The 13192-nt window shown below is 39.9% G+C and overlaps 1 protein-coding gene across 1 annotated transcript; it reads left to right on the forward strand.

Annotated features, from left to right (window-relative positions):
• Positions 1-2474: 2474 nt before the first annotated feature.
• LOC139131292 (fibroblast growth factor 9-like) lies at positions 2475-12314 on the forward strand. The gene is made up of 3 exons (XM_070697284.1): positions 2475-2888; positions 9314-9420; positions 10411-12314. Exons 1-3 carry the CDS (start codon positions 2624-2626, stop codon positions 10726-10728), a joined length of 690 nt encoding a protein of 229 aa, XP_070553385.1. The 5' UTR covers positions 2475-2623; the 3' UTR covers positions 10729-12314.
• The last annotated feature ends 878 nt before the right edge of the window (positions 12315-13192 follow it).

Genomic DNA, 13192 nt, shown 5'->3' on the forward strand with positions numbered 1-13192 from the left:
ACTTTTTGCAGCAGAACAATCCTGGTATTTTGCACAAAGAACAAAAAACAACAAAATCTTTTGAAAATACACCAAAAGTCACAGACGGACCTGGAATGTATAGCCACACTGTGAACAATTGTAGCGCATGCGGTCCCACCTGGCTCGTTTGGAATCTTAACGCCAGTGGAGGGCGCCATGTCAGTGACAAAACAACCCGTTAGTTTGTTATTGTTTGGGTTCGGTTAGTAACCGGTTTGTAAATTATCTAATGCAGATATCGAAAGTTCTGATAGTGCGTATAAAAAAATGCATTACGTTCACTCCATACGACAAACATGCCAGTAGACAGTACTCGTATTACATTTTTAGCATCAACAAGTGTAATACTTCTTCAACGGGTGCAAACTAAATATCAGTATATTATCAAACTTTCCACAGACATAATGCTGTCTCTCTCGAACAATGAAAAATACATCATGCAAGAGAAATACCACGGTTTTTGAACACTTTCATGTCGAATTCTCCGCTTTTGTCAGTTCTCTTTTAATCTATGGCAGTGAATGTTTTTATTTCCATTTTCCCTGTGAGAACAATATCAGAAGGAAGACAGATTATTTATGAGCTCCAAGCAACTTTTCCTTGTCGTCCTGAAAAAAAGGAGACGTGCACAACAACTTATATCATGGACCTACTGTGATCTATTCGTTCTAATCCAAATGTTATTTCCACATGGTACTCTTTCCTATTTCTAAACTGTCGAAAAATGTGTACTCAAATTTTATGTATTTTTGTCCACGTGAACTTTGAACCATAGAGTCGATAAAGCTCTGCAAGACAGCGTGATTACGTGTTGTTGTAGAGGACTAGTTTCACAGAAAATTTGGGAAACCAGTTTATGTCATAGATCCTATATGGACAGTGTTTACCAATTTCTCACCCTGAATTCATTTCATGTTTATTGTTTAAGGCTTAAAATAAAGTTTTGAAGCACTAAATCATGGGATTAAAGTTAATTTTAGAAACTAGTCGCCTGCGGGCGCCCTCCATCTCCGCCCTATCCTGAGCAGCCGAGCATATCCCTTGTGAGATAACTCTTCTTGATTTGATAGAACACACACAATCTTGCATCAACAGTCGGATTTAAAAATAAAAGGAGTTGAGTAAATTGCCATGACAGGTCCGCTCCGATAAAATGCTAAAGAGACCAATCAATGATAAATCATCACTTATTTGCGTTCTGCGTTTATTTGGTTCCGAAGGTCTTTTTCTTTCTTTTGAGATCCAAACTTACAGTGTTTCCACCCAAGTGTTGGTCTGAGAGATCGATTCATTTTCGCAGCAATCTTTGCACCATTTTAATAGTAGCAAATATGATATTGTTAAAAAGCAAAAGTAATATTGGGTCTGTCCGACCTGATTCGCACTTTTTATAACCCCACCTGAATGCGTGCACCTGCCACTGATTCTGTCAGTCTATTTCCCTTCCTAAACAATCTATACATCACAACAGGTAAACATCCGCTTCCCCAATCTCGCAAAGTCCTTCCACTGGAAACTTTTGCCCAGTCAGAGTTAGGCTAACAATTACGATAGTCTGACAGTAGAGTTGGAAGGCTGGGCCTGGCTAGATAGTCGTTAAGTTGACTTATGTACGAGGCCTCTTTATATATATGGTATTACAAGCGAAAGATGTTGTAATTATTCGCACGGCATGCATAGAATGTATAGCTGCAACAATCATACGTGTAGTTTCAAAGTCTTACGTAGGCACGAAAGTACATACATACATACATACATACATACATACATACATACATACATAGATACATACATAGATACATACATACATACATACATACATACATACATACATACATACATACATACATACATACATACATACATACATACATACATACATACATACATACATACATACATACATACATACATACATACATACATACATACATACATACATACATACATACATACATACATACATACATACATACATACATACATAACATACATACATACATACATACATACATACATACATACATACATACATACATACATACATACATACATACATACATACATACATACATACATACATACATACATACATACATACATACATACATACATACATACATACATACATACATGGTCTCATACCTCAATTTAGGACATTGTGACAAGAGCCCTGTAAGGCATAAGATCATCCTGAGTGCACCGTCATCAGATGTCTTGGGCAAGAACTGACATGCTGATATCAAGAACAGCGCCACCAACTACGCGATGCGGAAACAAGTTTCCACAGACACCTGTGGACCAACTGTTTGAACTGATTTGGCATTCGCACGAGTAGGCGTTTGAACACATGTGCACTTAGGCAACGTAATGAATTATGAATGTTTACCTTACAAATGCCGAACGTTGATCAACCATGTACACCAATGTTTACAACTATCTGTAGTCAAACAACCGACATTTCCTCGTCCGTAATTCGTGTAAAGTAGAGGGCGCCCGAGGGTCAAGCTCGGCATGAAAGGTCCTCCGACCTGTACGCACATGTCCTCAGTACAACTAAAGCGGGCAGGAACAACGGGATCACTTCACTAACAGCTTTGCCATGAAGTCCTTTACATTAATAGTTATCGTAGCAATTTTTTGCCCCGTCGACTGTCTTAGTCTTGGCGACTACTCTACGGTCGACCTCAGTGATCGTCATGACGTAGAGAATCACGTCAACAGGTTCACGGACGATGCGGACGATGATATTGTGGCCATTTTTAACGCGATCAATTACCGTCAATTTTATTGTCGCACGGGGTTTCATCTCCAAATTTTCCCAAATGGCTCCATAGGAGGAACACCGGAGGACCATAACAGACACGGTAAGTGTGCGAAAACTTAACGTCAATAGTTAACCCGGGACCGTTCCCATCATTACAACACGGCGTAGATTCACCCGTGATTTTTTGTTTCTTGCAAATTACATGCGCAATAAAACTCGCGTAGAACATGGGTAAAGTGGTGTTCATGGCTTTTCCCACGTTTTATTTGCCATTAGACTCAATCTAAACGTGTCATTAGGGTTTTTTACAGGGCTGCTTGATGTCTATAATTTGACAAGGCGTTTCATTACCCAAACGTCAAAGGCCGCAGTCGATAACAATTACCCCCAAAAGCTCTTTGTAAAGTTCGGACAAACTCCATCAATGGGTGACAAGTGGTCACTCTATACACGGGACTGAATACGACTGCGTCTTGAATTACCCGGGAAACGCATAAGCCAGCAAGCCCAAGCACGTTCCGGGCCCCTTTGTCTCCCCTTTTAATGTCGTATTCGTCCTAATTACTGAAGCATCACAAGCTCACACTGGTCTGTGAAGTAAAGTTTTTTTTTTATCTTGGCAAGTCTTCAAGGACGTAGACAGAATACCTCATTTGATTTTCGATCACTCGTGTCTTGGGTAGTATTTCATCCTGCACGTCTCCCCTTGGCTCCTGAGCGCCCTGGACACTTTTCAAGAGACTGATATAAGCAACAACACCGAAATCACTGCCGCAATTAAAAGTGCCCATGCGTGCTCCTCGAGTCGACGCCGGCGTAGATGCCCTATGGGACTGATGGGAACCATCCAATCCCTTGTGACCCGACGACTCACGCCGATAAAGGTTATCTGGTCCAACCGACCTCTTCGATCCACGCGATAACCTGACCGGGTCGAAATCATCTCAAATACTCCCCGATCATGAGCCGATAAAGACTGAAAACAAGAACGCCCGTGTTTTCGTCCACATGGCCGTCAATAACAAGCCATCAATCACACATCGTTGAACTGACCAGCACACGGCATGTTTAGACACATGCTGGGCGAAATTTACGATTACCAAAATACATTAAAGTCTATTAAAATGGGTCGATGATGTTCTGGGCTGTTTTCTCGGACATTTACACCCCAACGATCACAAATTGCGTCAATTTATTAACCAGTTAAAAGGTTTACTGCATGCAGTAAAGTTTTGTCAATATGGAAGGGCCGTCACGGAGAGACCTCTAGGCTCTACAATCTAGCCCGCCAAGTGAATTAGTAAGACCAGATAAAATGGTATCGTCAGCGTAAGTCTCATAGTTGGTTTTATTATCTCATCAGATGCAAATAAATTTGTTATGGCCTCAAATGAAATCACGATTACTGTAGAGTAACGGTGCTCAAATGTAAAGTGCGTATCTTTTATTATGATATACCCCCCCCCCCCCCGTGGCATTTTCAGGTCATTTATGCGGTCAGTATTGTTGAGACAACAAAAGTTAAGTTCTGTTGCTTTTAGAAAGCCGACAAAAAAGCAAAAGGCTTCATGGAAAGCTTTTAAAATTGTTCAAGTTGTTTAGGTGGAGTGGTTGTCTCTCTGACTGCCAGATATATTCCACGATTCCGAAGGCGAGGACAATACGTCTCGTACGAACGGAAACCTGAGCATGGTAGGCCGCCTCGGAAATGTAAAAGAGTCATAGAACTGTTTTCTCTCAACAGGGATGACACGAAAGTTAATGGAGCCGCTTGGCCCGGCGACACTTGTAATTTCGATCAAGCTCCAATCTGTCCTCGGGCGAGTTCGTTATCTTTACAGGAAGATGATCATCTTTTATTTGTTTATTTAAGATATATCAATTTTCGCGCACGAACACAATGGATTTGACATTGCAAAACGCCCTTTTGATTGTGTGAGAAGGTTACTCCGCGCCGGCTGCGTTACCATGTTGACCACAAAGCGAGGAATGCATGCATTGTGGAGGGCGGCGCTATTAAAGATGAAAAATTCCGAGCAACGTGTTCAAATCGGAAAAGCGGTCGGAATGACGACAATGTTTGTCCTGTTGTATCGATGGACACATATTTCGGCAACAAACAATAAACGATCGCTTTGATCTGAAATTGCCCTTTATGATATCCGATAGGGCGATAACGGAGAGTAGGCCGAGTACTTTTCTTGGTGCCTTTGCAAGAATTCTTGAAGCCAGTTTGCCCGAAATATGGCCAACGAATTGATCTTGTATCGTGTTGTGAAATTCAACCGCAAAGAACTATCTGTATAAACTTGGTTTTGTCAGGAAAATTGGACACCACACTGCAGAAACCAAAACGCAAATCTTCCGAGGAGTATCGGCAATTAACTTGCTTCGTACAGATTGAAAAGCGTCCATTAGCACGTGCCACTCAACCAGCCACAACACGCGATAATTAATTAATTAATTAATTGCTCCAAGGTAATTACTTATAACCTAGATTATCTTCTTTGCCGTGAAAACAAAAATATCTAATTTCACTTGCAAGTGCTCGGAAATATATCAGTGGAGTGCGTTTGTGAGAGGGAGGCTGGAAACAAACAACTTATCCTAACCATGGACTTAGACTTGGTTCAAGTCTGTGATTTGTGAATGTTTGAGTGGAGTGAACGCAATGATTTGTATTTTTGCTTTCATGTGAAACGCGCGCTTGAGTGGACGCGATGAGTAGGGTGAACGCGATGAGTGGAGTGAACGCTATACAGCGGAGTTTCACCCGGAATCCTGCAGAAACTAACTCACTACTGCGCGGACTCAAACGTGACCCATTCAATCGCTGGGAAACCTGGCGTGAGCTGCCAAATTCCGGATAGGTTTGTACGAAATAGGAGAGACACAAGAGAAACTATTACAAATGATTTTATTTTTTTAAAATTCACCGACTTGAACCAAGTCTACCATGGACTGTGAAGCGGAAGAACATATATGACTCACTGCATCATTGTCTCGTGTACTTCATGATATCACTCCTGACATTGATGGAGAAAGTACAGTGATTGGTCGAGAGGTGAAATTAATAGTGCCATATATTCGCGTTAAAGGCACATGAGCTGCAACTTTTGGGATTTTTTTCATGATTTTATATTTTGATTTAAATTAGTTCATAGAAATGTTCTTACTGAGAGATGTTTACTCAAATATAATCATCCACTGAGTGGGACTGCATGGGGAGGTTTCAGTAAGACAAATAATGAACGGGTGCCGCACCCAAATATGGCCGCCTCCATACAACTACATGATATACAGCATAAATGGTGCATGTACACATTTGAATCTTTACAAATATAACATGGTGTAACCCACTGAAAGGACGGTAAGGGAATTTACTCCACTTTGACAAAAAAATCCTCTGTCTTTCACATAATATGGAAAGATTTTGAAAATGACAGGAAATTTAAAACGAACAGAAATCTGTTCAATTTCTTACCTATTCTGCCACAAGCAAATGTTGTTGAGGCATAGTTAATGACTATATTCTTCAATTTGTAGATTGCAATGAATATCTGAGGAAATTGGAAGTACCTTGAGGTTGGACAAATTTCGCAGATTGCAGCTCACTGGCCTTTAAGGTAGAACGCCACCCGGGGACAGAAATTCGGGCTTTCAAATTTTATCAATTATTTTCTGATTTGCCACTTGTAGGGGCCTAGCTCTCGATGAAATAAAAGTCTTCACCATCTTAGTTTTTCGAAAATCGACAATTTTATTTTTCCCCATAGAGTTAACACAGTGATGGCGGCCATTTTGAATTTCAAATATCGGGAATCTTAGGTAATTTGTCTCTCTAGTACCAAATTTTGCACTGTGGTCCCTGATTTTTATTCTTGCTTTGGTAAGAGTGTGTTCTAAAGTTTAATTGAGGAAAGTTTGAGCAAAAGTTTAATTCTTTCATTTTCGAGGCGCATACTAACTTCTTGAAACTACTACAGTTCGAACGCGTGTGAATTCTTACGTTGAGAAACACTTCAATTTACTGTTATAATATACACGTAATTCCAATAAACCTCTTCAGCAACGTGTTTATTTACCGCTCTGTTGTTAGCAGTTCACTCCATATGTACACTCGCTATCGCGCGTGCACATATGTCGTGGGCTTTTCAATATTTCGTGGTATGCCCGTCGCTATATAGGTGTGGTTTATTGCTTTCCGATGATCGGTCGCCTGATGGAAGGTTCCAGAAATCTTTAAGTTCCTTCTTTCTCCAGGTGCTACGTCTATACGAGGCGGCGCCGCCGTCCTGTCTCAGATGATTAATGGCCAGAGATTATCTGCCGATGACAGCCTGTTAATATTGCAATTCGATTATCTCTACGACCGTGACATTGGCACCTGATGCATGACTTCGATCAACAAACGGGTTCCATTGCCATCATACAACCGCTTCAGGAATTCACTTAGCTCTTTTCAGATTAGACGTCGTTGTAAATCTCTCGATAACACTGTTTCTGAATATGTGACACAAATAAAACATTCCGTCTTTGCTTTAGCTGCACATTCTTTAATATTATTTATAAAGGTAATGTAAGGGATGTTTTGTACGTCGCTCATTCAGCATATGTTTTATAATCTCTCACTGATCCCCGTCAGAGATTCGGACAAATGATGTATGTTTTGTGCCTGAGTTACCAAAATATATATGTGCAAAGTTTTCATTGAAAGATTTGTGGTAGCTGGGCACCAACTTGGTCCGCAATCTTGTACACCTGGACTAGTTTTTGAAAGGCTTGTAAAATTAAACTTTGAGATTATATTAATGACAGGATTGACGAATCATAGCAGGAATTAACAAAATCGACAAATGTGATGCCCCGAGACATTGTCTTTGCCGATTTAATTTTTGGCTACTGTATTAGTTTTTGATTGATTTTGTAAAAGAAAGGCCTTTCAAGAGGTTTTCTTGTTTCTCCTTTTTGCCATGTCGTTTTCTTCCTTTTCCTGTCTTTTTTTTTTCTGTTTTTGTTACCTTCCTTTGCCTCTGTTTTGTGCTTCCCATTGTTTTGTAATTAAAACAAAATTATAAAAAAGGCCTTGCATATTTCCATGACAGGATTGACAATATCCGGACGATGGTTGTAGTCAACGTCTTCTGTCCAGGTTTACTAGCTTCGCGCCCGAACTGCCGGTTTCCATAAGAAAAGTCGGTCGCGCTAAGGTGATGTAGAGTGCTCGATAACGTCAGAGATTCAGAGCTGAATACGCACTTGATGGGGTTGAAGGTCATAGAGGGGAGGCGGTTGACGTCGATAAAATGACGCTGTAGAGCAGCTGATGCGCTTACGGCAAAACTGAAAGATTGAAATTACTAGGCAACGGTTGCCATCAGGATTTTGTATTATCTACGAAAACGTGATTTTTCTTAAGTTTTTTTAAGGGAATGTACGCTCATTTAACCTTAGGTACACATACGCACTGTTGCCAGTCACAGAATCACTGACGTCATAGCAACGCGCTTCAGTGTTAGCAAGTTTTAAAATTTTTACCTCCAAATTTAGTCATAAAAAGGATGAAACTTCAACATTGCACACACGATAGACAACTGTATCCCCGAGCAAGAGTTTCTACGGCCATAAAAATAGACATCTGTTTTTGTCATAGCAAATCTTCAATGATCGTCAAAATTCGAACACGTTCTCTGCCAAATGCCAGACTCGATAGAGAATTGCCAAATATTCGTTATTACAAGTGTCTTATTCGGGGCATTCATTGTCGAAAATTCTCTCAAAATTTTGCCAACACTATCACTTTGGTGCCAAAGTACATAAATAAGAAGCGTAAACAGCGCATGGCCATGGCAACCGAGCGAGCGCCACTATTTTTCCACATTATAGCCGTGATTGAAAATAAATGGGTCAGTGGAAACAGATGCACAGATTTCACGGCAGCTTTACTGATTTGTCCCGAGGGTTGATGCAATGCTCCGTGAACATACAAGATCAGACAATGCCTGACCAAGAAGATGGCTAAATATATCCAACTCCGTCAATGCCCTGGGGTAACGATAGGATTGATGGAGAGTCCTCTTCATTTTCACACCTGCTCCGCATAGTAAAATGCGAGTGTCTTTTTTATTATGTGTCAAGATCTTTGTTCACTCTTCACTGTGTAACATGGGTAATTTGAATTGCACATTTTCCCTGCAGCGGTTACCTGGGTTCCACAATATGTTACTGTAAGTCTCACACGACAATATACTGTGAGAGAAGGAAACGTGATTTAGTTCCGAAAATTAAAGAAATGGTTTGAAATGATTGAGTCAATCTGAAACAGAATCGTTTTAATTTTTGGTGTGCAGACTACATATTTTCCTTAGCTGATCGTTCACTTTCATCGCATCGTTCATCCTATAGTTCCCGACGCACTAATGCGACGGTGTCATCCAGAAGTTCCTGCATTTCTGTGAGTTTATATAAAGTCTAGCTTTTCCCGCCAGCGGGTCTCTGATGAATTTCCAATTTATCCATTCACAGCTATTTTGAAACTAGTCATGGTGCAGACACCGAATATTGTGGCTCTGAAGGGAGTGGACAGTGGTCTCTATCTAGCCATGGACCGACATGGTCAACTAAACACATCGGTGAGTATTCAAGACGCAACTTGCATTATCTCTCTTAAGATAGAATGCGCCCCGGGGACAGATATTTGGACTCTCAAACTTTTACAATTCTTTTCAGATCTACCACTTGTTGGGGCTCATTTTAAAGCTATTGGTGTAAGAAACACTTTCACCATCTTAGTTTTTCGAAAATCGAAAATTTTATTATTCCCTGAGAGTTCACACAGGGATGGTGGCCATTTTCAATGTAAGTCTTTGGTAATTTGTTTCTCCAGTAACAAAATTGTGCATGGTGACCCCGATTTTCATTCTTTATTTTGAAAGAGAATGGCTGAAAGATACCTTGAGGAAAGTTCAAGCAAAAGTTTAAGTCTCTCACTTTCGAGGCGCATACTACCTTAAGTATTTTACATTCAATTGCTTATGCCACGAATCACAAGTTGCCATTGTGACTCTATTGACGTTTCATCCTCTCAGACTGAATCACAGAGAAGATTTTCTAAAACTCTTGGTCCAAAGAAACATGCCATGTCTAGCTCACTCCAAATGTGACGGGGCGGCATGGAACGATTGTTTTGGTTCGCTTGTCGTTTTGCCTGTTTGTTTGTTTGTTTCATGGAACAGATATTTTGATTCAAATGTAAATACTTGTGTCAGTGAGAAGAAAAAAGTGCTATTTCATCGGTACAGTACCACTGCAGCAGTTTTTCCCGTCTACAACTGAAATTCATCATCTCAGAATATATTATCAGCCACTTTGCAAATGGTTGTCTGATTGTAATCGCCCCTATACATACTTCCCACTTCAAATGGGTATCACCTCTATTTACCTCGATATTGACAAACCTAGGCTTATTTATTTATTGATTTGTTTGTTTATTTATTTATTTATCATTTTAAATTGTTTTTGCTATCTTATTTATGGTGTCTTTTTACTGTGTCCCTGACCCCATGAATCTGAAAGAGAAAATTTATGAGTGCGAGTAAACATTTTTGTTGCTTGTTTTGCAGTCCATTCTGACCAGAAGCTGCGTTTTCAAAGAGGAACAGATGGCAGATTATTACAGTCGTTTCTCATCAGTCCGACACCCAAGCAAGAGAAAGAGAGATCCCGGCACAGGAGAGGAGAAAACCATGGACGATCCCTGGTACATAGCTTTAGATCAGAAAGGGCTTCCGACAAACGCGCAGATGACGAAGCCCGAATACAAGAGAGTGCAGTTTTTGCCGCGCGCGGTTGACCCGGAAAAGGTGCCCTACCTGTACAACTTCCCAGTGGTTCAACAGCTCCAAGAAATCAGATCACGACTGACGAAAAATCGCCTTTAAAATGTTTTGCTTTCCTGGCGATTTTGGAACACAGCGGGTATGCATACCCAGTGAACATGTGGCTGTACACGCTCAGATCAGTGCGGAAAGAAATTTAAGAATAGGAGGATTGTTCAAGAACGACTCCTATATAAACAACAATTGAAGGGTGAAAGTGTTACGCGAAGGACTGTCATCATCCATTATACCAGGTGTTATGAAAATCTGTGACATTTATGGTTGTGGTTAGAGTGATGGCCCCAGCTTTTGTTGTTGTGTAGCAGTGTCAGTGAGGAAGAACTCATTACGCCGTCCATAAAATGACAATATTAGGAGCCGTGTCCTCCACGTTTGTATCCCATTATCACCATACTACCTGTACAGAAAAAATAGTTTAGTGTTGCATCCGTTCAAGGGTTCTGAAACTTTCTCAGGAGATATTTTTCATGACGTTTGTGCACTTGAGTTGCATGTTTTTGCGAGGGGGTGTCTCCGCCTTCACATCCTATGGCGAAGATGCAGACTGTCACATTTCCCATTGGACTTTTCGGTGGACATGACAATGTGATTAACCTTTGTATGTATTATATATTTCAATTTATCTACGATCGTTGACCAGGGAGTTATGTTATGATGACGTACGGAAGAGTCTGTCCTCTAAGGTTAATAATAATGGTGTAATTGATTTTCCGTTTGCCGAATTCATTCATGAAATGTATCCCTGGCAGCATTTCTTTTCAATGTGATTACTTTGCAAAAAAAATAAACCCTCGCGACGTCCATGAAAGTGCAAGTTTTTCAAGTACTCTTTTTCAAATAAATACGTCTGGACAGTTAGTGAAAAAGCAAGTTCCGACCGCTATGCTATCTATATAGTGCCATCATTGCCGGACGGAGGTGTCATCCACCTTCCTCTATGTGTAGTAATCTAACCGCTCTTCTATGTGCATACAAACTACATAAACAGAAAGTCTCTAATATTCTGTATCATATTAAGTTTGCAAAGTTGTGTGATTACGTGCGACACAACTTTTAAGTAAAAGATTTCGTCCATGAGTTACTAAAATCTATAATGGTATCGATTTTAATCAAAAATCATGAATATTCGCAGAATATCTGTCACGTGACATATTAGTCGGCGTACAGGCCTTAAATTAAGTGATATGCGTGCTCGATATACACAGATTGCCCCAATAATTTAGAGAAATATATGTTTTGAAGATTATATAGCCAGTGAGCCTGTCGGCACAGTGATATTCCATGGTGTCAAATGAGCAACTTTGAATATACCGTACGTATATCGTTACTTTAGCTGTTAATTATAAAAGACAAGACTCTTACCATATGCGCGGTGAAGTATCAAAACTTTAGTATTTATGTTTATTGGTGTTTTATAAGAATTTTGTTCATTTTTTTCGAACAGTAATAATGTGAAATCTTCTTCAAACCTGAAGTTTTCTGGAATGAAAAGTATAAAAATATGAATTTACTTTTAGAGGCCATATTTTGTATATCGGAGAGTACTGTATCTTCTTTTTATAATTACGTTGTAAAGTGTTTTGTGTTTCATTAAAGAAAGTCGAATTTGTCGACATAATTATATGATATATTCAGTGGTTGTGTGTTTTCATAACAGCGCAGTCTCATACAGTCGTTGCAGTTAGTTGTTCACCCAATTGTTCTGCTCGGCATACGTCAATGGAAAGTAAAAATATTTCTCAGATATACTTTCCAGCTTTTTCCATGTCTGTATTCCATCAGCGAGTCACTTGTATAGCTACTGCTATGTAAAATGAGGAACCAAAAACCACGCACTGAAAAGAGGGTGAAAAACTACCCAGCTTGACGGTCCTTGAGATCAAATCAACGTTGGCGTCCACAACAAAACAACAACCTCGCCTGTCGATGTATTAATCTCAATTTGTGCCTCATTGTTGTTCGTCGTTTCGTTTGCTTTAGTTTATGGCACGTCTATCCTATTGGCGCCAGTTTTGCAATTGGTTTCTGAACGTTTGGTGCTGTCGGTTTATCGGTGAACCAGACAATGGAGCTGCCGTATTCTCATGGTTTAAATTATTCATTTTTGTCATTTTTGCGTACGTTTGTAAGGATGTGAGAAATATTTTTTGTCGTAGATTTGTGTTAAATGTACCAAAGTTTAATCTCCTTGTCCATTATCGCCACTAGTTCCATTGCCTGTAAAAAAAGTTTTACCTCTCAGACACGTAAAAGAAGCGATATTGTGTGATATTCAACGAAAAATCTGTCAAAGTGAAGTCCGTGTACCGCTACGTGCACAGTGGTGAAAATGCACGCTTCACATATCATACAAATGCTCATTAGGCCCTCCGACAGTTGTTAAATATATTATGTCTTCTAAATAAATCTGTCCACAGATAGACATTCGACCTGACACATGCTAACATGTCATTGTCGTGAACTTTCAGCCGTTATTTTTCCCAACCAGAAACGGCAAAAGCGTTTT

The sequence above is a fragment of the Ptychodera flava genome, chromosome 4, assembly GCF_041260155.1.
Source record: "Ptychodera flava strain L36383 chromosome 4, AS_Pfla_20210202, whole genome shotgun sequence".
Lineage (NCBI taxonomy): Eukaryota > Metazoa > Hemichordata > Enteropneusta > Ptychoderidae > Ptychodera > Ptychodera flava.